This window comes from Taurulus bubalis (assembly GCF_910589615.1).
Source record: "Taurulus bubalis genome assembly, chromosome: 10".
In the NCBI taxonomy this organism is placed as follows: domain Eukaryota; kingdom Metazoa; phylum Chordata; class Actinopteri; order Perciformes; family Cottidae; genus Taurulus; species Taurulus bubalis.
In genome coordinates, this window is record NC_136598.1 from 18,124,833 (window position 1) to 18,149,832 (window position 25,000).

The 25,000-nt window shown below is 40.6% G+C and overlaps 1 protein-coding gene across 1 annotated transcript in view; it reads left to right on the plus strand.

Annotated features, from left to right (window-relative positions):
- pde2a (phosphodiesterase 2A) overlaps positions 1–25,000 on the plus strand; it is a gene marked incomplete at its 5' end in the record, with an annotated part of 127,395 nt that overhangs the window by 86,230 nt on the left and 16,165 nt on the right. The window contains 7 exons of the mRNA XM_079225141.1: positions 16,643–16,732; positions 17,013–17,101; positions 20,654–20,763; positions 21,747–21,802; positions 22,022–22,081; positions 22,685–22,841; positions 23,541–23,593. Coding sequence (XP_079081267.1) covers positions 16,643–16,732; positions 17,013–17,101; positions 20,654–20,763; positions 21,747–21,802; positions 22,022–22,081; positions 22,685–22,841; positions 23,541–23,593 — 615 coding nt within the window. The remainder of the gene's footprint in view (positions 1–16,642; positions 16,733–17,012; positions 17,102–20,653; positions 20,764–21,746; positions 21,803–22,021; positions 22,082–22,684; positions 22,842–23,540; positions 23,594–25,000) is intronic.

Consider the following 25,000-nt stretch of genomic DNA (forward strand, 5'->3'; position numbering starts at 1 on the left):
TATTGTCCTGAATCATACTCTCTGAAACAATGCACTGTGTATTTCATCTCACCAAAAGTAAGAGTGTCTCAACAAGACAAAAAAATGGCACATTTCTATTCTTTACGTTTTATACGAAGAACAATAGTGACTTGGAAGTATAGATTGACAACAAAATTCTGAAATTTTTAAAATTCTGTTTCTTTACATTCAACAGCATTTTTGTTTTGTCAAACCAACAGACCGAAACCTAAAGCTGCTACAATCTATATTTGTATAACTCGAATGGCAACGTTAAAACAATGTGAAAGGGGTCCACTCATAGCGATGAGCCTCCAGAGAATTGTGCTTTATAATGCTTTGTAATTATCTCTTCATTGTTTCGCTGTCCGACTCACAGCTTGTTTTAGTTCACTTTCATCAATAGTGACGTATTCCAGCTGTTTTCAGTGAAAAATCTCTAAAAACCCCAGAGTACTCCAACTGGGAGCATGTTGGAGCATTTAGTGCCTAAGGAGATATTTCACTCAGGAGAATGTTTGACATTTGTCCTTAAAAAATGTTGAAAAGGATTTATTTATCATCAAAATAGCAGCAGATTAAATGTAATATATTAATTGACTAACTGTTACAGCACCACTGAATTGCCTGCAGGTATCAATGTGTCTGTTGTCCAGTGTATAGGACTAACAAACACAACAGTGATACCGAACCGTTTTTATCCTTAAAAATTAGGTGTTGTGGTTGACAACCTGAGTGAAGTGATGACTTTGTCCCCTGGTAAGGACGCTGATAGTCAATGTGTCAACACCTCAGTTTACTTTCCCATTCTCACTCCTCTAACATGTTCACACCTCAAACCACCAGCTCTGTTTTCAGTTTCTCTTTTCCGCCTACACTTTTGTGCCGCAGGACACACACGCAAGCATACAGGAGGGGAGCAAAGATTTATGACTCATATGAACAGGAAAGAACTCCTCGACTCCCCCATCCTTCCCGTGAACACTTCCCGTCAACAACTCAAATACACCTTCACACTCATCAGTTATGGGCAATCATATAAAAGGTTTTTGGTTTCCGTATTCATGAGTAAACCAAAATCCATTTTTGCACTGGTAAAATCTCATCAAATGTCACTTCTGTTTATTTCAGTTTTCCTCCGATACCATAGCAGTTTCTGTATCGCATTTATCAAAATAATGTTTTTGGGTGACTAACCCTGTTTGAAAACTAGAACAGAAAGACATTAATCTTTAAAATATTTATATATACAGTTTTGAGGATCACAGAAGGCGTTTTATTTTCGAGATTTGAGGTTCCCTCCCATAGCTTGAAGCTGTGTGCATTCAGTACTCGTGCACTCCGCCACACATTCAAACACACACATACACACACACACACACACACACACACACACACACACACACACACACACTGACCTACGAGTTTTGAAAGGCGAAAGACACAGAAGAGGAAAAGAGGTCATGGGAAAGGAGAGGAGCGAGTAAAGGGACATGAGATGACCCAGTAAAAGAAAAGATGGAGAGGGACGCACAGAGGGAGAGGCGGGTGAGGGAGGAAAACAGGGAAAGGAGAGGTGAGTTAAATGTCAAGGAGACTTAGAGGTAACATCAGGAGACTGAGGCATTGTGTTGCCCTGCATGTGTGTGTGTGTGCGCGCGTGCGTGTTCTTGAAAAGATAAACAGGGAAGCTCCCTAAGGGGAGTCCATCCTGGAATTTTTAACAGGAAATGTATTCTACCCCTAAACAATGGCATAATGCACCCACACACACACACATGCAAAAACAGAGTGCACACACACATACACAAAGCCTCTGTATGTCATTAAGACTGCAATACAGTACAACAAAACATTTAAATCAAATCACCTTGGACAGTATGTGCTTGCTTAGGCGTGTGTGTGTGTTCTTTGAAATATGTCATGTTTTGCTCGTCATTCAATCATTAAAATCGTATTTGTGAGCTTGCACCTGTGCATATATCCTTTTATGTGTGTATGTGTGTTTATTAATCACACTGTGTTTATAATTCAATCAAATTCATTTTCATTTTAAATTTGCTGCATTCATGTGTAATAGCTGCCCAGGTGTACACTTTGAAGTGGGATCCCACATACACAAGCACACACGGCCGTTCACACAGTGACGTGCTTAGCAGGAGGCTAGAGGTGGGTGAAAGGCTCCGTGGTTAAAATAACAAATGTGTGAACATGTGAGCGTCAGGAATACACCTCTCTCCTTCCTGTGTTTCAGCGTGTGTGTGTGTGTGTGTGTGTCTGTGTGTAGATATTACTGACTTCCTATTTCGTGTCCAGAGAATAAACGCTCTGAGCTCTCAGTGTTTGACGATTATAGGAGCGAAAGACAGACAAAGAAGGAGGGAACATTTACAGATGCGTCTTAAATCTCCTGGCAGCCATTATAGAGAGCTACAGGAGATTTGGTTGTCAGTAAATAATGGAAAATAAAGACAATAAACAGGCCTACAAGATAAAGTTGACAGTGTTAATCACTGTGTAGTTCAACACAGTGTAGTTCAATAGATGTTTGATTTGGTAGATTTGTTTCCAGATTTCTCCCCGGTGCAGAGAACCCTAATTTCTTTGGCTCCAGTTTTGATGTAGCTGGCAGGTCATTGTGAACACACTGAGGCTTTATTGCATACATTGGCTGGCTCTCAGATTTTGATGTATTAATAGCAACAGTGATGATGGCTTTGCTCCCTTTTCTTTCAATACCATTGAGTATCTATACTTTCATATGTATTACTCAGCTCTCAGCGGGTCTGTTATTAAAGAACAGCTGTTTTACTTCTAGTCTTCCCACCTTAAAGTTAAGGGAGGGTTCAGAGGAAACTGTCTAAAACGGGACTGCAGAGGTTTTGGGACACCCTGATTCACCCTTAAAGACAATCAGAGGGGAAATTCGGTCCGGGGATTTGTTTGGTACCGATGCTTGGCCCATTGGATTATCTGGAAATGTTCAGGGTTTTAAGATCCAGTCTTAAACCTCATCCGGACTGTCCAGATAATTTCAAACATGTTTTATATTTAGGAAGTCAACTCTGGGTTATGACGTCACTTTCCTCATGGGACTATAATAGCCAATGAGAGAGACCAGCCGAAGCAGATGTGTGTTTCCAAGCAACGTTCTCGCCCTCGAGGCTCAACAGCTACACCGCCGCATACTATTGTTGACAGATATTAAAACTTCCCTCCGGTTCTCGCCGAAGAATAGACCAACCCCTGTTGACCGCGTCTCCCCAGCCATTTTCTCATCCAGACTCGTTTAGCCTTCTGCTTCGGTTTTTCCTCACTGCAAAGCATTGCGACAGGAAGTTGCATTGCGACAGGAAGTTGCAGCGCAACGTCAGTATTCGTTTTGTCAACTTCTGCTTCCCCATGAGATCACGTGAGAGAGATCGAGTAAAGAGCGCCAGGCTTTGAAACCATACAGTGGATTTAAATTTGCGAGTTCGCCACATGATGTCCTTGGGCCGAAAAATACCTTTTCCCATTGTCGGGTAGGATTTAAAAATTCCTCTAGCCTGAGCCCAGTTTTACTTGTTGCTAACTGACTCCCATGGGTGGCTTCTAGTGGCTTTGAAGCTCTGCATTTAGCCGTGAGTGATGTGAGATAAGATTCAGTCTGCAACAACTTTAACATTTTCTGGGCCCATGACTATTTTCAGACATGATTGATTTCAACAACCAGTTGCTGTACAGATACAGCTTGTGCAAGCTGCAGAAAACACAAAAACAGAGACAACAACAGCTAAGGTTCTGCAACACCAATTATAAAACAAAAATCATGCAAATTTGTTTTTGTACTTCAGCAACATCTGCACCACTTTGCTTTACAGGTGCCAGCCTATGATTTACAAGAAGAAAAAGAAAAATGCAACTGGCAGGACTTGATCATGTGTTATTGACTATGAAGAGTGTTCAATTGGTACACTTTCAGTTATAATGTGCTTTATGTTGTCAACCCTGTAGTTACGGTTTGGTTTAGGCATAAACACAACTTGGTTTGGTTTAGGGAAAGACAACGGTTTGAGTTCAAAGAACGTTGTACTTAGTTAAGCTCGCTTCTTCGCTCCATAATGACATCACCTTACTTCCTCATTTGCTTGCGTCACAATTACTATAGCTGCTCGGGGGTTTGTTGACCATAAACATTGTTTTTTTGTTTGTTTTTCGGGCACCCGTAAAAACGTAAGCTGTCATTGTCGGGAGGACAGTCTCAAATTAAACAAACAAATATTTAAGACATTATTTGTAAATTACGGAGCTGTAAAATAAAGTGTTACCGCACCATCAAAAGGATGTATGTGTAAAACCAGTGGAGCCGGAGCCATTATTATTATTATTATATTATACAGTGCTGCATTTGAACTGCATGGCAACTGAAATATCTGTATCCATGACGATTTGGTTGTCCAGTATGCAGTTTCCTAGGCAGCAACATCGTCTCCTTGTCTGATCGTTTTTACAAAGATTCTTGTAGCTCAGTCGGTACAGCGGGTCCTCTGCATGTTGAAGTCTCCCGAAGCGAGGCACTGAACCCTAAGCTGCTCCGCGGGCGCTTCACAGCAGCCCAAAGCTCATAAAGGCTGCAGGTGGGTTAAAGACAGAGGTCACATGTCATGTGTGGAGCCGGATGAATATGAGGACTGAATACTGGATGGCTGGATGGATAGAGAGAGAGAGGAATGGATGGATGGATGGATGGATGGAGAGAGAGGGATGGATGGATAGATAGATAGTTGAAGATAGATAGATGGATGGATGGAGAGAGATGGATAGATAGATAGATAGATAGATAGATAGATAGATAGATAGATAGATAGATAGATAGATAGATAGATTTTTGTTTGTTTATTGTTATGCACTTTTCACCAGGTCAAATTATTTGTATGTGTAACGTACTTAGAAATAACACGTTCTGATTATGATTCTGAGATAGATAGAAAAGTGAAATGGAGCCAAGAGAAGACACCATGTGGGTGTCTGTTCCTGAACAGAAGAGTCAGATTAAAATAGAACGACCGCCATATGACGACAGTATGACTGTCAAACACCTGCAGTAGAGGGGAGGGGGAGCATAATGGGATGTGAGGGACAAATGGAGAAGGAGACAGGTGAAAAAGTGACAGAGGAAACGGGAGTGGGTAGGAAATGTGAATAGCGAGACTATGCAAAACACTAGAGGGAACAGAGTGACAAAGTGTATGAATCAGCTCCAGATGAGGGAAAGGTTGATGAAAAAAGGAAGGGATGGAGAATGTAGACCATTATTGTGGCCTCCCAGCCAGAGCTGGTGTGAATGAGAAAGAAGTGGTGTTTTTCTCCTGTGCACTCCCATCACTCTCGTTCCTGCCCTGAGCTTTGAATAGCTCCTTACAGCAGTGCCATTGGAAAGAGAGAAAGGAGAGGAGCGCTGGTATCATTGTCTCCAACAAATGTGCATTTGTGCATTTGTTATGCATCATACTCGGCACATCTGTTGCATTCTCAAAAGGTAGTTTTTGAGCGACCATGATATTTAGAGCAGCCCTGATTGGCAGTTGTTGACATTTGAGAGGAGGCTTTGGGAACTGATGACAATCAGAGCCATTTAAATGAGACAATGTGGTTCTGATTTTACTGCATCACAGAGACGAGACTGAGATATCATTAAAAGGTAGTGCATTAATATGTAATATAATATGATCTAAATCTGAACACATACTGTTAAATCCAGCATGACTTACACTTAACAGGGCTATCAGTATCTCTCTTATAACTATCGTTTAGGGGTTTCTTCCACTATCACAAGCATTTCAGTAATATTTCGACTGTTTCCATGGTTACAGTGCAAACAGGCACTGCTAATGGTACATTTGTCATGGCTGTGTATGGTGCAAATTTGGATGTCATCCACTAACGCATTATGGAAGCTTAGACCATTATTTTTCCACCTTAAAAACAAAAGAACAATGAAGAGAAACAAATAACAAGAACTTAACATAAGTCATCGTTTTGCACCATCAATGCATTTATCATGTTTATGCCACCAATGGAGTATGTTGTGCAGTGTATCTTGTCAGCCATGTACATAAGTATTCTAATAATAATAAATATAATAATAAAGCAGGACATTATAACAAACCGAGAACACCATTCGTTGACAACACTCCTCTGTTGCACTACAATAAGTCAAAGGCTGAATTTTAATTTAAAAACGCCAACAAAGGCAAAGCAAGGCAAATATACCTTTCAAAAACATGGCAATTTAAAGCACTTTACATAAGATGCAAATGCATCAAGACACGTCAGAGCAGAAACACACGGCTTTATAAAATGACACATTCATTTAAAAAAGATTGAACAAAGTAGAATACTCAAGAATTAATCTAAGCAGGGCGTCAAGAAGCAGAAACCAGTTAACCAGTTTGTCTGTTTTACATAACATACATCCTTTCTGCATGCATTACATTTGCATATTTTGCACATAAACTTGCATATAAAAGTAAAATTACAGAACTCAATATATTGGTATTCTACACAAATACCACAAAGAGAAAGTAGTAACCTGGTTTTGCAAAGACAACCTCAGTTTATAAATCTGCTGTGCTTGTTATTTCTTTATTTCTTTCTGTCTTTTTCTTCTTTAATTAAATATGAGACTGATGAGACCAGATGAGAGCAGTTCTCTCTAGAGATGCCAAAATAGCCTTAGAGAATTTGCGGCATTCATTACTGCCAGAATATTCCCGTCAAGTGTTATTGCATCAAATCAATGTTGTTGGATTGGTTATAGATGAGCTCATATGTAATTTGGCAAAGAGCTTTGATAAAGGCAAGACGCCCTAATGAGACAAACAAAAAGTGTGATATGAATGGTTGATTTTTTTATTGTAGATCTGTTATATATTATAGCAGTCATTCTTAAACACCAAAGATGAGTTGGAGGAGATTTTATTAGGGTCGCCAAATAAAGATTTTTTTTGTCATTTATTTAACATTGAAATCTGCGGTTCACCTTTGGTCCACATTAGATTCTGATTGTTCATATTGTTCTGATAATCATAGCCTAATTATAACGTTGAATCTAATAATAAAGGCAAATGAACATTCTGTTTGTTTTATGGATGAGAGGAAAACGATTTATAGACTCAAAGTGGGTCCCTAGATAAAACATTTGGAAACACAAGCACAGGTTGGATTTACACTGATCAAAAATACAGCAGAGACGGCTCACTGTTGTTTCTGGGTTTCTTGGCCTCTCCAAACGCTTGTCTCTCCTCTGATCCAAGTGTGAATTTCATCAGTGAGCAGTTTTCTGTCTTCATGGGATCAGGTTCCCTGGTTTCGTCTGTCAGTTCCTACCTATCAACTTGTTCTGTCAGGTCTGAACCTCTGTTTCTCATTCTGCTGTGTATCATCCACCGCCCTGGAGTCATGCTGAGGAAATATTTATTAAGTGCGGGCTGTTGGCTGGTCTCAGTTCAATAGATTTCACTCAAAACTCTATTTACTACACACACACACACACACACACAGACAGGTTGGTTAATTAGGACTGTGATGCAGCTTTTCTTCTGTTCTTCGAGCAGCCTTATTAGCGCCATAGCAGCATCATGTTATTGTTTTACACCTCCAGTCCTTCATCTACTTCTTTGTGTGTGTGTGTGTGTGTGTGTGTGTGTGTGTGTGTGTGTGTGTGTGTGTGTGTGTGTGTGTGTTTGTGTGTGTGTAGGTCCATGGCGGAGCCCATCATCATGGCTTGGCTGTATTCTACAGTGCATGTGTCTCCAGTATGTTAGTGATGCTACTGGAGACCAGGCTCTGTTGGAATAACAACCAGGACCCACTGCAACACTACCAGCCTCCGCCTGACCATGGTGTGTGTGTGTGTGTGTGTGTGTGTGTGTGTGTGTGTGTGTGTGTGTGTGTGTGTGTGTGTCCCTGATTATTTCTGTCTTTTTCTAAAGCAGTCATTTCACTCCTCTTTTTCTTCAGCGACTGGCAAACTGACAAAAATCAATCCGCATCAGTAATTCATTTAACTCAAATGTTAATGAGTCGTCCCTTGTCGACATAAGCATCCACCGTTAAATACGTCGCAGGTGAGGGAGTGAGCAAGCTAGTGATTTGCTGAAATACACCAAGGGGCTCTTTAGAGCATGTAAATAGCTGGTTTTACATAAAGATCTATCGGCATGAGGGAGGATGCCTTTCATCGTGTGGCAAGTAGGATGCCTTTACCCTTCATCCTCTTGCTGTTATATCAAGGTCGAACAGTAAACCCCTTGAATTGCAGATTGGCTTGATTCACAGTGTCAGACTACTCTGTGAACAATGCAGCAGATAAGAAATACGGGAGCTGGCCTAAAGGCTCCATTTAGCTCCTTAAACTAATCCTCCCGGTCGAGTCTTTAGCTAAGCTTGCTCTTTATCTAATGTGGCTGATTTAGAATGTTAGTTATCTGGCTTATCTAAAATGTGATTCTCAAATGAATGTGTTCTCTTCCATACAGTTCTGAGTGTACTCAGGCACAAAGTCATGTAAAGGTGTTTTGCACTGTGAATATTTTGTAAAATAGTTACAAATAGGCAACATGCCATTGCAATGAGAACAAAAGCCTTATTGTAGACGTTGTAATCTATTAGACGCAACACTACATTGATGTTTTGATGGGGAGTGTCATGTTTTACCAGAGATCAGAGTCCGTAGCATCTATTATTAAAATATGCTATAAAAAAATAACAGACCGTTGAATGCCATAATTGGAGTATTCAATTATGCTGTGCAACACTGTAGAATATAACTTTTATCCTGTGCTTCCCATACTAAATAATAAGGCAATGTACCCACAGCTGACATCTAGTAGAATCTTGAACCAGCTTTTGAAGATTTTCCCAATACAGGTGCATGTTGATATCACCATAGAATAATTTGCAGGAACACTTTGATTGTGTTCACTGAGATGAGTTGTTTTTCGTGTAATAACTTCTTCAGTTATAGAAAAAATCAAAGGGTTTGTGTGTCCTTTACAAATAAATAAATGTCATGTGACTGTGCTGCTGCTTTTTATTGATGGCAGAGGGTCAGTAGGAAGTAAATAGATTATATTTACTTTGATAATGAGTACAGTTTTGATGCACGGATGGGAGTGCACAAGCACAATAAATAGTGTTGGATTTAATTCCATCTGTCATTGCTAGTTTTCCAAGAACACAGCCTCTAAGTAATGCATCTCACATTGGCTGAGCAACCTCAGATCCAAAGAAACTACGGGCACTTACAATCTCTGGAAAGGCCATTCATCAGAATTATCAAATAAACAGGAACAGATCAGAAAACAGGGAGTTTTTTTTAATGATATGATGTAGGATTTCGAGATTGAAGATTCATTTACCTAAGAAACTTCAGTTGTCTGTTGTGGGACAAACTGAGATCCATACTCTTGATGTATCTTCATTTTGTTTCTCCAAATTATGATTTATTATTTATCTCTCTCTTCTGAGACAAATTTGAGATTTGACTTGACTTGAGCGAACTCCATCCATCCAGTTGAGGGAACTGACAAAGTGGCTCCACACAGTTAGATTCAAGCCTAGCAGGTTTCACAGCTTTTGACCTGTTATTCAGGTAAATACCTGCGCTGACATGCATACGAGTTGATTTGCATAAATAATTCAATAAATGGCTTCATAAAGAACAATAAGATCTCTTCCTGAACAGATTTCCCAATTAACAGATGGATTTACTCGTAGTTTAGCTTTGGATATCATGCTGATATCATGCTGAAATCATGCGGTTGGATTGTCACGCCACAAACGAACTACACTGACCATTTCAGTTTGTTTGATTTTCCCGCACCATGTTTCGTTTGACGGCTTTCTCGCAAGCCCAAACAAACCGTACGTTTGTTACCTGTCTGTCACAGCATTCTTTTTTAAATTCTTCCATTGTTTTTTCATATTGTTGAATAGCTTTGGCCCATCTTATCTGTCTAACATGGTTAAGAATATGTGCCTGCTAGGTCCCTTAGATCCCCGAACTCTATCCTCTTGAGATGCAGCCTTTGTTAATTATGCCCCAAATATTTGGAGCAGTCTGCCTGAAGGTCTGAGGGGCACTAAATCTGTTGACACTGTTGCAAAAATCTAAAGACACATCTTTTTATCAATGCTTTTTTCCTGAAATGTTTTTACCTGGAGGTTGTTTTATCTTATGTCGGACACGCTCATACATGCAGACATTAACATTGCCGATTATCCTCCTCCCGTTCACTTCCAGTCTGTGGAAGCAAAGCGGCAAATAAGACATTTGGAGTTCCACTTTGGTTTCCAGTGTGTGGTCGTTGACCCCACTTGACACTGCCCACATTCACCACTCGCCTGCATTCCTATTTTTTATAGTTTCATCATTAATCTTATGATAATCTGTATTTATGTGAAGAACTTTGTGTTGCATTTTATGCATGAATTGTGCTATATAAAAAGCTGTATTAATATTATTATTATTGTATTCCCGATCTCTCTGGTGTGTCCTCAGGGGCTCAAATCTGCTTCCTGCTGACATTTGTATGAAGAGCCTCTCAGAGAGTAGATCCCGCCCAACGAAATACAACTGTACAACTACTTGTGTAATTATGCTTCCACCATTAGCGAGTAAAAATACATCAAACATTAGCGTACTAGCAGAGCTGGGTCAAATACCTGTGGGAAATCAGCTTGTTTTAATCAGCTTGAAATCCTATAACATATTTAAATATGTACAAATCAGGCAATAAAATGAGTTGTCGCTCATATAGAAGTACAACTCCAAACAATATAGTACGCATTTTTCTGTATCTAAAAATCATCAAATCTGCTCACCAGGCAGCCAAAGCAGTGGAAAAAAAACTTAGAAATACAAATATGATCTGGCCTAGTTCTGCTCAGTAGGAAATTATATCGACATTATACAGAGCTGATTTGGCTTTATCCTGCGAGCAGCTATGTCCATGTAGCCCTAATTAAGAGTTGTCCTCCTGGAGTTATGTCTGCCGGCCTCTCTATTAAATCTGAGATATGACTGCTGCAGTTCAGGAAAAAGATTGAATGAGGATTTTTTTCCTTACCTATATTTATTAGAAGGTTGGCATTTTTCAAGTCCTTCTTCTCTATAACCTCATTTCCATACCATCATACCTGTGGGCTGACCACTAGATTATTGGCTTTTTACACCATCTGCAGAGCAGCTTCACTCAGATGATTAAGGCTTAAGTGTCCTCTTGAAGAGCAAATTGAGCGCAGCTCTTGCACGAGAAGAGTACACACTTCAAGCTCTATGGGCCTTTTAGCCTACAATTAAAAACCGGCTCTTAGGTACAAATATTAGTCAACGGTATGATAGAGAATAAAGAAAATATATTGAGACTAATAGTACAGATAACAGGTACAAGCCCTGAAGTAATCAAAGCGACTGAAAGTTAAGGTGAAAGGATAAGAAAAACTTAGCCCGCACCAGAAAGACAGGCCAGAAAAGAAAAAATGATTTTCCAGTCAGTCTAGGACTATACAGGGATCTGGTGTCAAAAGCAGTTTTTCCTTGGGCAAGATACTGAACCCCAAATTGCTACCAGTGTGTGAGTATGTGTGAGTATGTGTGTGTGTGTGTGTGTGTGTGTGTGTGTGTGTGTGTGTGTGTGTGTGTGTGTGTGTGTGTGTGTGTGTGTGTGTGTGTGTGAATGCTGGCTTGTTATGTAATGTGCATTGAGTGGTCATAAAGAATAGAAAAGTACTATTAAAATGCTATTTTACTATGTAGTAACTTTACTATATACGAATATTCAGCATAGTTAGTCCCAGATATGGCCAGACAGCTTTAAAAGGTTGAGCTGGGAGTTGATTGAGGGAGCAGGTTGGTTTAGAGGCCAACATCGGGTGATTCACACATTCAGGGAAAGAGAAATTGTGAGTAATACATCGGAGGAGGGAGATTAATCAATGATTAAAAATATAATTTTTAGATTACAGTTTTGTATAAGGATTGTGATACACAAACTATCAGATGGTAAACAGAACCGCCTATGAAACATGTGTTTGCATTAGAGGACATCTGATAAAGATAAAGAAAGAAAGGATTCAGAGTTTATTTATGCTGATCACAGGTGCCCTTCAAATGTCAGCGCGCTCCAAGTGATTAGAAAGGCTGCATATAAAGACAACCGGAGGACGTTGGTGAAAAGTTCAGGTTCAAAGATGCAGGAAGGAAAATGAGAGAGGTGTGGAGGAGGGGTGGAGGAGATAAACAAGAGTGAAAGTGGGAGACAGACAAAGCCCTTGGGATACTGTTTTTGAATAGCAGACCCTCGTTAACCAATCATTAACCTCTGATCAACAAGATTAGTGCCTTGCGTGCAGCGATGCTGCGGTTGAAGTGCCTAACAAGCGGCCCAGATGCAATGATGCACAAATAGGTTAAATTAATTTATTGCCAGCTGCGGTGTGCACGCTAAACAGGCAACTGATGTCCCCAGTTCATCCGCCAGGGACAGTAAGCAGCCACGATGTTGCGTGCATGGTCGTGGAAACATGCAGCCACTTTACCAGTAGCTGTGAGGTTGTCAGTTGTGTGTATGTGTATACATGTATTGTGCCAATATATTGTGAGAAGCAAGCCAGGTGTAACATTAGCGAGTGTCTGGTTGGGAAAGAAAGCATGTGTGTTTAGCATGAAGTTAGCAGTGACTTTACAGCTGTGAATGTAGCAGTGCAGTGTGTGTATAGTTTATAAATAAATGCTACAACTCCTCTAGATTCAAGCAAAGTTTCTGTGTCTTGCTTGTCGGTCACCTGCAGGAAAAGTGCCGGTGCTTAGAAGCAAATTCTTCATCTAGAGGCCAACCAGTGGAACTACAATTTCCATGTCCGTTATGTGATGCCATGGGGACCAAAAAGATTTTCCCTAAAGACAAGCATTCAGAAAGACATGTCTGTAACTTAGTCGATCACTTTTTTTAGGTAAATCAATTTTCCAGTACAAACATGTTAACCCTTATTTAAATGATTGGGTCCTAAAAGTTGTAGAATGCACTAATAGCCAAATTCAGAGTTTTCCTTCCTTCATTTATGTTCATGAGCTCGATAACAAGGCTGGACCGAGGCCTAGGAGGTGGGGTTAAAGGAAACGCTGGTGCGCAGCTCTACGGGCCCCTTAATGCGGAAGATTTATTTATTTTTAATCTGAATTCTTTACTTGAAAGTTGGATTACATAGGAATGAACGTGGCAGCACCTCCAACACTGTATCTAATTCTCTTTATCCATCCATGCCTGCAACCTGCCAACTTCCTAACAACTTCGACTGAGGTGGTGGACCAGCTGTTCTCCCTTCAGCCTTTTTATGTTTTATTTATTCATTTTAACTGAGTCAATATTACTATTGTTAATGGTTAAATATGAACAGCCCTAAAAGGGTCATCGTTCACTGTATGTGTTTAGTGGGACATTTACAGAAACATAACAGTTAAATTGTGATTATTCATACTGTTCCATACTCAGAAACTGGAGGACAATACATCCTGCTTCAGATGAGGGCATCGCTGTCACAAATTATGAATGACAGTAATGGATATGGGATCTATTAGAGTATTTCTAAAATTAAATAAATATAAATAAATTAAAATAATACATATAAACCATTATCATAATGGCCCTTCACATTATGAGATTTAACGTCTCTCGTATTAAAAATGCACTCTGTAGTAGTATTTTCAACTTAATTTAGATAAAAGCTTTGCCCAAAATCAAATCAATTGAAGAAAAAAAAAAACGGTGTTAGTGTCATGAAATCAAATTGCGGTTTTCATTCAAAATTTAGAGGCTGACATGCTTCAGTTTTGAATTCATTGAAGGATTACATTTTCTAATTCTTCTTGTCGAGAGGTTCAGTGACTCTTCAAATCCCCCTCGAGTCAGCTGTAAAAGTGCCTTGTTCAATTAAAAAACAAGACTTTTATCTTCAGTTCCCAAAAGGCAGTACGTGACGCCAACACAATGGAAGTGACTTAGAAAATATAAATATAAAATGGTACAAAAAAAATCTAATTAATCAAATTAAAGGAAAGTTTTACGAATAAGAATAGTTGTGTGTGTGTGTGTGTGTGTGTGTGTGTGTGTGTGTGTGTGTGTGTGTGTGTGTGTGTGTGTGGGATATGTGGAGAAGCAGGAAAATTAATATAACAGATGGTTTGTGGTTTATGGCATGAAATGATTGTGAAAGGTCAGAAGAAAGAGTTTGACATTTACCAAGGCATACATTATATTCACACACACACACACACACACACACACACACACACACACACACACACACACACACACACACACACACACACACACACAAAGGATTACAGGTTCCAGTGTCTATCCTCGGCGAGTTCTTGACAGCAGGGAAGGGAGCCAGAGAAATTTGTTGTGTTTCTGCTGTTCAGTTCTACTTTTGATCAAACATTACTTGTCAGGATTTGCATGAGCATTTCAAAGTCTGCAGAAAATGATTTCTTATTTCTCACTCTAACACACACACACACACTGGCAGATCTCCAACTTCATTACGACAGCACTCTGGCAGACTGATTGAGTGATCAACGCTAATCGCATTTAATCATATCCAATCATATGTAATAACCAACACTGAGCGCTCAGGCATGCCAAAACTCCCCATCTGCCTCTTTTCCTCACTCCCTCCTTGACCCTCCTCATCCGCCTACTAACGACTTCTCCTCCGCCAGCCATTCTCTTGTCTTCTATGCTTGCTCTCACTCAAACACGAGACTGAACGTGAGTGAGAGACTGGGGAGAAAGGGTTAGAGGGAGGCTGTCAAAAAGAGGAGTACATTAAGAATGAAGTAGAGGGTGACAGATGAACAACCTCGGGACATCGAGCCCCCCAGCAGACGCAGCTCGCAGTACCTGCGCGGTTCCTTCAGGAAGGAACAGGATCTTCCTTCCGGCTCGGCTGTGCGACTAACAGCTTTTGTCAGAACAACTGGAAGAGCATGATCGAGCAGTCACAGAAGATAGTTTAAACATCATAGTCTTCTTTTCCATTTATATCCAGTAGACAGTTTAAAAAGCTGCTGGTTTATGCCTCCGCCGTGTTTTTCTACGCTTTGATCAGATTGTGAAGTCTCGCTCTCTTTCGACTGCGTTTGCATGTAATAATAATGCCGTGTGATAACTGGAACTAGTAGGGATTTAAGTAGACTGCACCCAGAGTGTAAATATTCTCATTGTATGAATTATCTAGCTGTCACATGGGATGTTATGAGCATTCATAAAGTTGTGGTTGTGAGATGCTGCGGCTCTGCATACCTGTTTTTAATGTTGGCGGAAGGTGAAAACGTAAAATCCTTAAGATAAAACCTCCCCTGTTATCTCAGATCAGCTCTCCTGTTTTCCTATTGTTCTGCTTCCCTGTTTCCAAGCCTCATCTTTATTAAAGTAGAAAGTTGCTTTGAGACGACCAAAGACAGAAAACAAACTGCTTTCACCTTGCAGTTATATTGACCCTTATACGGCGTTAGTATGCTGCAGACAACGTGCCCGTCTGATGATAACAGCATCTGAAACGCCTTTCTGACATCTAAATTGCGAGAGCTGTTTAGTTTTTTCAATCTTTTTCTTTCCGAAAACCGAAATTTGGACAAGTACGCCCACTTTATGCAGCAATTGGCCAGGTGTGCAAATGGATTGAAAGCAGGAAGAGTTTGGACTTCTGTCTCGAGCTCTCTTTATTCAGTCTTTAAACAACTAGTCCTGCATTTTTACATCATCATCCAACATCATGACTTTCTGTTATCGCCATCTTTATGATTTACTGTGTCTCGATTGTAACAGCTATAAACAGTCTTTTAAACACCTTAGCGTGATTGGACAACACTTAACACAGACTACTTTATTTCAAGCATACTTTAGCTTTTATTTGAAAGAAGAATAATTTAATTCTAGTTTGTTTCAGCTGTGATGAGGTCCTTCATGCTCGTCTGTCTTTGGGATTTGTGCGTGTAGTGAATTTTGACGAGGCAGTATACTTGATCAAAGTCAAAAGAGATTAAAAAGAATAGATCTTGTTAGATTTTGATCACACTGATCAGAGGCCGGCCGTAATTGCGATAACCACCACTCTTCTCCAAGTTAAGTGCTTCTATCCAATCTTCAAAGAATGTAACAATGGGAGGAGAGTAAATATCTGTTACGTAATTTGTGAACCATGAGACCTTCTGCTACCATTTCATTCCGCGAATCACTTTTGCTCCTTGTCAAGTGCTTGGTTTTCACAGTGCCAAAATTAAACAAATGCATTCATTGAGTGTCCTGAAGAGCAAAACTCACAATTCCCGACAATGTTTGAGTTCAGTTCATTTTTAAGTAGCTCACTTGTACCTCACAGATTGCTGTGTGTGACACAGTTTAGATGTTGTATCAGAGGCCTTTGCAGCTTGCCAAGCTCCCTATCTGGGGAAGAGCTGTTGTAACATAAAACTTGTACCCACAAAAATAACAAACCTATAGCCAAAGCCTCAGGTTTTTGGAGGCACACATTGAGATAATAAACAAACAACCAAACCGACATTAGGGCATCTGTTTGTCTCCTTCCCCAGGATGCTTTGCTGCGGCTGGCAGCGGTTGTTGATGCGGGCTCACTTCGAGTGGCCCTCCGAGACAGCATACAGGAGCTGCTCCCCAGCACGGTATTTGCACAGACACACACACACACACACACACACACAAACTCTATAGTTGTACAAACAGCTCAACATAATTGCGATTTTCATGATTTATCATCTAAAAACTAAAAGCTTTCTGTTGGTATTCAGAGCGGTGGAGCTAGAAGCCTCGGCCGTCACATAAAATCAAGGAACATTTTTGCAAACGGATGAAAATTGTCACTCATCGAATTAATTAAAATCTGATTACAAATAAATGTGTGTGTGTTTGTGTGTGTGTGTTTGTGTGTGTGTTTTATTCCAGGAGTGTGTATGTGTCTACATGCTGGAGGGATACTCGAGGCTGTCATCTGACGACCCGCCACATGAACTGCCGCAGGAGGGAAAGATCAGGTGTGTACTCTTTGTGTGTATGTGATTGTGTATGCAGCAAGCCGCAGATGTTTCACTATATAGAAAAAGTAAGAGATGTAGAGGGGAAAACGGAGACAGCGGTTTTCTCTGTGTTAAAAGCAGGTGTTACCTGAATGATTATGAGCCGTTTAAACCCAAATCGCACGATCAATACGGAGACAGGAGTGTTGAAGAGAGAGTCTCACCTTTTTAGCCCCAAGCCCCGCGGCGCCCATTATCGGACAAGAAAAGAGAAGAATAAGTCAAGCGACGTTACCTAAAGGATCTCCGGAACCACAATGTTGATTAATTTCATTTAAATTGCTGAAATACAGTAAAGCCTTATGGGAAGAGTTCTATCGGCTCAGAAAAAAATGTAACTTATCGTTAAGTTTAATCTTTATTTAGTCTAATAAAGCTTTAAGATTTCCTTGTGTGTAGCATATTTGTACCTGAAAAATCCCAATGCGGTCGGACTGTTTTTTTTCCTACTCCTACGTTTTCGACTCTGTCGGCTTCCGTTGTCGGGGGAGGTTTCTTAGAACGCGTCACACATCTTAAGCGGAAGCTTATGCACAGATGGATACCCAGCATGCCCCAATCCGACCATGTTTTGGCATAAAGGTTATAACTTTTCCATTTTGGAACCGAACAACACAGTTTTTTGACTGAAACTCCTTCGTATCACCCCAATGCTTTGTTTTATTATGAATTTTGCAGATTCCGATTCTTGAGGTCCTAATCTTTCCAGAAAGTATGTGAGATGTTGTTAAGGCCCTGGCCATACAGTTTGAAAAACTCAGTGACCGCTCAAGGAGGCATTTTTGGGAAATCTTGCTTGTATCATGCTGGATGTTCATAGTTATGATCAAAATATGTTATAAAAGTGATTTTTTGGAAAATATTAGAACTCATTTGGGGTTCATACGACTACTTGAACAGACCTCACTAAGGCTGCTAGAAGGTCTTTGCCCCGCCTAGGGGGGGACTTGGGGCTCAAAAGGTTAAGACACACAAGGACCTTCTCTGTGTCTGTAATCCTCTAATTTTTTTAGCACCGCTTACTTTTTTCTCGTCCCCCACATCTATCGCCCTGTCATTAAAACTGCCCCGCCCCTTATTACTCATTATTCCCTCTCTTCATCTGATATTCTATCCACATTCCCACCTCACTGCATCAGTCTGTCATTGCCCTTTTTGTTTTACCTCTCAGCCTGCTCGCTCCCCAAAGAGCCACGGAGCACAAGAAGCACTAAGCCGGCTGTGTATCTCCCCCCTCTTTCTTTCTCACCTTCAATCCCTCTCCCCACGAACACGTCGCAGGGCTAATAGCTGAGGTGACAGCACCCGGGGTCCCTCAGTGAGTCGCCGCGATCCTCCTCTCTTAAGTGCTCTCTGAAGCTCTACAACCCCGCATGCTACTGCAAATGCTGTCCAGGCTCTGGCAAAAACCAACACTGCATAATAGATGAAACTGTCTGTTTGTCAGACAAAAAAACATTTCCAGCACCTCATCGCCACACAACACGGGCTCACACACAAGCATGCTTATGCAGACTCAAACACGCAAGGACACAAGGACAAACCACATAAATACATACATTATTACTTACAGTATGCACACACACACACACAAACACACACATAGCAGGAGTCCCTCCATTACATGCTCACAGAGTCTGAAATCCCCTCAAACTATTGCCGCCAAATCTTTGCATGGTGCATTGATTTAAAGTGTCCATTTGTTTCAGCTCACGCAGTTTACTATGGTGACAAATACAGCTGACCTTTGTGCAATGTCTTTGTTCAAAGCAGCTTTTCTGCACAACCATGAAGCCAATGTATGGCACGGCAAAGAGCAAAAAACCCACCCTGGGGCATTATGAAAAACACTGTAATTCAGTTTTCTCTGTGCACATATGGCATACCTATAATTTATCTTAACATGTCTACCGTGTGCTTTATGAAGATATCACAACAGTATAAGGTCAACTAAAGCTTTACAAATCTGCTTGGAACAGTTAGCAGCAACAATGCAGGTCAAGGCCGGCGGGGTAGGCGTCGTGTTTATAGAGCAGTGGGTGCCAATGAAAATTGTTAGCAGCAGTAGCAAAGACCAAGAGATGGACATTTAAATAGGCCACAAAGATACAGTAAATGTGGGTGTGTAGGCGTGTATTTGGCACTCATACAAATCAGTGGATGATTAATTGATCTGGGTGATGCTAATGACTTAATTTTTCTGCCTGAACTGCCGCTATGAGCTCCATTTGTCCCAAATGGTTCACCATCATTGAGAAAAACTACAGCTCCTAACAGAGATTTTGTAGATGACAGAGAACAAGAACTACATGATCAACGGTGTGTGAAATAATTCCTCTCTCTTTTTAAGAGCTCAAGACAGTTAGTCTGTGCGTTTGTCCAGATTTTTGTTCATTTGTACATCCTCTATGTGGTTATGCCAGTAATCATGCACGCAGGATTTTAATACAGTGAGTAGGATTAGTTACAGATCATGGATGGATGCTTAATAGCCCTTTTTATAATATGGATAACAATTTTTAGATGGAAATAAAACTACCTACAACTGAAAATTATTATTTCAACAGTTGTATAACTGTATTCTACATATTTCATATTTGTGAGTTTACCTTTTGCAGTCAAACAATAGCTTGTTTGGCGGTAAAGCTTCAGTTATCTTGTCCACAACAAATAGTTTAGAAGATAAACGTTCATGGAAGCTGTTTTGGTTGGTTGGTGCATTTATGTGTGTGTGTGTGTGTGTGTGTGTGTGTGTGTGTGTGTGTGTGTGTGTGTGTGTGTGTGTGTGTGTGTGTGTCAAGATCCAGTTAATGGGCTAGTATGTATTGTAAAGTGGGTGGGAATGAGGCTCAAACAAAGTGGCCTCCTGCCTCTCAAATGGGTTCATTGTGTGTGTGTGTGTGTGTGTGTGTGTGTGTGTGTGTGTGTGTGTGTGTGTGTGTGTGTGTGTGTGTGTGTGTGTGTGTGTTTGTGGGTGCCATGGTCTTGATAACAGGCTTATATAAGCAGGTGAATTGGAGGGAGAAAAGTGACCACATGCCTTGTAGCTTCTTTAATATCCCCATTACCTCTAGCCTCACTGTGTGTGTGTGTGTGTGTGTGTGTGTGTGTGTGTGTGTGTGTGTGTGTGTGTGTGTGTGTGTGTGTGTGTGTGTGTGTGTGTGTGTGTGTGTGTATGCATCTTTGTGTCATTTGGCAGTAGTCAGTCCAGAATAACCAAATGTCTCATAAGACAGCTGGCCTGTATCAGTAGTACAGTATTAAGTTCATATAATTTCTTAATGAATAATAGTTCTATTCAGACATGTTTTTGTTCGTGTCATTGAGCACAAAGTGTCTGTTTTTGTCATGCTGGTTATCGGTTTTCCATTTTCTTCCAAATCCCTTCTTCCTCTTTGTCTCCCAATTGTCTGACTGACTGTCTCTCTCTATTTATCACTCTAACGGATGTGCTTGAGGTAATTGTCTCTCAAACATGAGTCAAACTCAACATGTGTCTCTCTGTTTTAGGAGTATCGTGGACCAGCTGAGGCGATGTCAGTGTGTTGGCCTTCCTCCGGCCGAACTGCCAGAGAAATACAGAATCTGCCTTGCAGCACCGTTACCAGCACAGAGAAGATGTGTGTGTGTGTGTGTGTGTGTGTGTGTGTGTGTGTGTGTGTGTGTGTGTGTGTGTGTGTGTGTGTGTGTGGTCGTCCCACATGCAAATGATGCTGGCGGACAGACAAATATACCACCATCTGAGTGTGTGTGTGTGTGTGTGTGTGTGTGTGTGTGTGTGTGTGTGTGTGTGTGTGTGTGTGTGTGTGTGTGTGTGTGTGTGTGTGTGTGCTCGTATGAGCACGTGTGATCCAGAGGAGCTAAGAGATGTCTGAGCGGGGGAGAGAAAAAACTAACGAAAGGAGGTGGAGAGAAGTAGTGAACAAGAGATGATGATTGCCGAAAGATAGGTATGGTTCTGCGTGGGCAATACAATTGGATAAGTGCAATGAGGGTCTGTGATGAGAAAAAATAACTTGAATGGAGTGCAATGAATAGACTCTGCATTCCTCTTCAAAAACTTTTTTTTAATTATCCAAAAACAGAAATATGAGAATATCTATGAGGGCTGTAGTGTAATTATGGAGATATCCTCAAGTACACATCCACTCTGTGGATCGATAAATACCACGGAACATTTAATGATGTTGCAGAAATATGAGCTAGTTGGGTAAACACATCATTCTGTTTGTTGTTTTGTCTTCTGTCCACACATGAAGCAACACTTACTTCCAAGATCAAACTTATTTTCTCCATTTTCTGCTGTTGCTATCTGCACTACACCGATGAGAATAACAAATGAAGAAGAAAGTGTTAAGAAGTGTTATTCAAGGACGTTAGGGATGTTTTTTCCCCATGTTCATTTCTCAGGCATATTTCAATTTAGTATTAGAGCATGGAGAATGAACAAATAAGATTAAGAGTGAGGCAAGGACATGGAAAGAAAATGAAAGGAGGAGATGAATGGACCAAGAGTGTGTTTTGTTTGGATCAATGTATTATTGTTATAAATGCTTTTCTTTCTTTTTCTTTCTTTCTTTCTTTCTTTCTTTCTCTCTTTTAGCTGTTGTCATTTCTCTCTTGAACCAGGAGCGGAATAAGGCCATCGCTGTCTTACTGGTGAGTCCCTGCATTCAAGGATAGACATTATGGTTTCAATAAATTGATAAACCAAAGTAAAAAAAGCAGTCTACAATATTTGCAGTTGAATAACATACATGTATGCATTTAGTTTTATTTAAAATTCACAAATTAAACAACAAAAACACAGAGGCAGCACAAACTGCAACAGTCAATCTCATGAACTGAACTGGACTGACATGTCTGTGTGTGTTGTAGGTGGGCTGTAATCCACTATCTGATCAGGATGAACTGCATCTTAACATGCTGGAGAAACACGTAAGTTCTCCTTTTTCTCTGTCTTTCATGGTCAAAAATGTCAATAGAAATAGAACTAAAGTAAAGCTTAGCAACAGGAGCTGACTAACTGGAAGAATTTGCTTCGTATTTAACAAACAGGTTTTGTCAGATTTCTTATAGATGTTTAGCTTCTGAAAGATGCTGCACTCACATACAGCAATTACACAACTAAATGGTGTATAAAAACAGCATCAATTATCACAAAATAACAAAATTGTCATCACCGAAACAAGGTAGAATTTAAGCACACAGTGCAAGAACTACAACATTCTCTTTTGTTAATTAACTAAAATGATGTAAATCCAGAAAGCCTATTTTCTTTTCTTAAGAAAGTTAACGTTAACGTCCACATCATTCCCAGAAAGACATTATCAAGGTTTTATCTCAGCAATAATGTGTGTTTTGCATCCATTATCCTGTGTAAGACAGGTGATGATTACTTCAATGTTCTCTGGAGGACCAGATGAAAGCACCACACAGGGTTTAGTCTCATCCTTTTCTCTCTCTCTGATGCTTGTGTGTGTGTGTGTGTGTGTGTGTGTGTGTGTGTGTGTGTTTCTGCACACATGAATGTCATCACAGGCCTCAGTGGCGTGTGCGCGAGTCCAGGCTGTGCAGACGTCCTACCAGAGGCCTCCTCTCAGTCCCTCTCCTATACAGTCCCACAATGCACTGCTGCACTTCAACATCTCAGACCAGGACTACTGCGAACTGGACCACAACATTCTGCAACTCTGTGGTACGCACACATTCATGCAGGCCTATTGAATAAACCACCTCTTTCACTCTCTCTCATACATTTTACATGTCCTACACCTTGTGTATACAAACACAAAACTGTGAGGCAAACACAATCACACACACACAGTCACACTGGTATATTTGAGGGGAGGTATGTTAATGGAGTAAGCCCTTCTGGATAAAAAGCTTTTTGAATTTAGATGGACTCTGTCAGTGGCACAAGCAACGTGTGACAACCCCTGTGTGAAAACACTGTTTAAAATCTCATGCATAATGGAAGTGGACTTGCTAATGCTGTTCCTGCACACATTCATCAACATTGTTGTCTTCCTGGTAATTGTAAGCAAATTTGAGTTGGCGTCAGTCCCCCCCACTCTCTGCCTCACCTTTCTGCTTCTCTGTCCAGCTCTTTCCTTCATGCTTCATCTGCAGTCCAGGCAGCCCCCCGATCCCCTGTCTTGTCTTCATTATTAGTCCCTCTGTTGGCTGGTTCCCGTTCACCCTTCCCCGACCTCGCTGTCTCCATGCATCCCTCCCTGGATTGCTTTCTGTCCGCTAGTGTACATGCTCTGCATTCCCCCCGTCTTCCTTAACGCCAATCTGCCCTTGCTCCTCTCTGGTTTTTACTCCCATCACTCTCTCTCTCTCTCTCTCTCTCTCTCTCTCTCTCTCTCTCTCTCTCCCTTTTCTCTTTCAGGTGAGCTCTTTGACCTTGATGCAACCTCTCTCCAGCTCAAAGTCATCAATTATGTAAGTGGTTGAGATCCTCTATGCTCCCTTGTGCACACACACAGAGAGTTAAAGACGTACAGTACATGCAAAACATGAAATCCTTCTCTTCTTCCTGTCATTACCGCTACCACAAGCTTTTTATCACACAATAGTCTTTCAAGACTGTGCACCCTCTGTATATCTATATGATAGGCTCTCTGTAAAAAGGAGGGAGGCAGAGGTGTAATGATTAATTGCAGGGAAAAGCTTTAGGGGAGAGAAAAGACAGAGAGAGCAGTTATCAGCTATACTATTCAGTATGTGCAGAAACCTGACAACAATTTAAATGCATGGAATTATTCACTGATAAAGAAAATATGAGTTGGAGAGGAATGAAGCGAGAGAGAGGAGAGAGATCTGAAGGTTATACTGCATCAAAGGGACAAAGTCTCAGTCCAATAGCTACAGAGAACCTTAATGGATGTGCGCACTACTTGCGATTCTTTTTTTATACTACTTATTGAGCATGAAGGACTTGTTTTGAATTTTTTATAACAAGTTTCAGTAAGGCAGGGAAAGTCAGACTTTGTCTCCACATCAAAAACCAAGGACTTAACATGCATTGGTTCCAGCGAGAATTTGCTGCTTTTCTTCGTCTTGTGTGATATTAAAATTAATATCTTTTGGTCAAAAAAGCAGTTTGAAAATTTCATTTTGGACTTGTTATGGATATTTTTACTTTATTTTTGACATTTTATAGACCTAGTGGTTCACTGCTTAAATTTAAATAGTCGGCAGAATTATTATTACCTGCAGCCCTGAGAGACGTAATGTCAGATTCAGGAGATTCAGGTATTGAAAACATATTTCATTTTCAGTGTTTGTTTTAATTATTAGACAGACCTAAAGACCTTAGATATTTAATAATTAATCCAATATATATTTTTTACATAAACCATTCCCAGCTCACTCAGTAGTAGCAATCTGCTCTTTTTTTTAATCTGGGTATTTTTCAGTGAAAATGTTCAAATCTAAACAGCTATCACCTCCTGTACCTGACGTGCCGTGCTTCCTTGACTGCAGGACTAGATCCACGGGGTCGAACACTGCAGAAGTAGTGCGTCCTGAAATTGTCTTTGACGTCTCACAACTTGAATTTGTAGAATTTTTCCTGCATCTGAAGGAAAGGAGGGGGAGAAGTTGTGATGGTGCAAAAAGGCTGCAGGGGTTTCAAAATGTATTTTGAATCAGACAAGATTTGTTTCGCCTGTTTATTGTTGCCGTTGTAAAAAAGGGGTGAGAGGAAGGAGAGGAGGGAGGAAAGGGAGCGGGAGATTGTTGCTTCTGAGGAATCGTCACTTTGTTGGGGAAGTGCTTGGGGCAGCTCACATGGGATTAACTGTATTTGTGAAAAATAGAGGGTGGAGGGGTTTATTACACACGTGT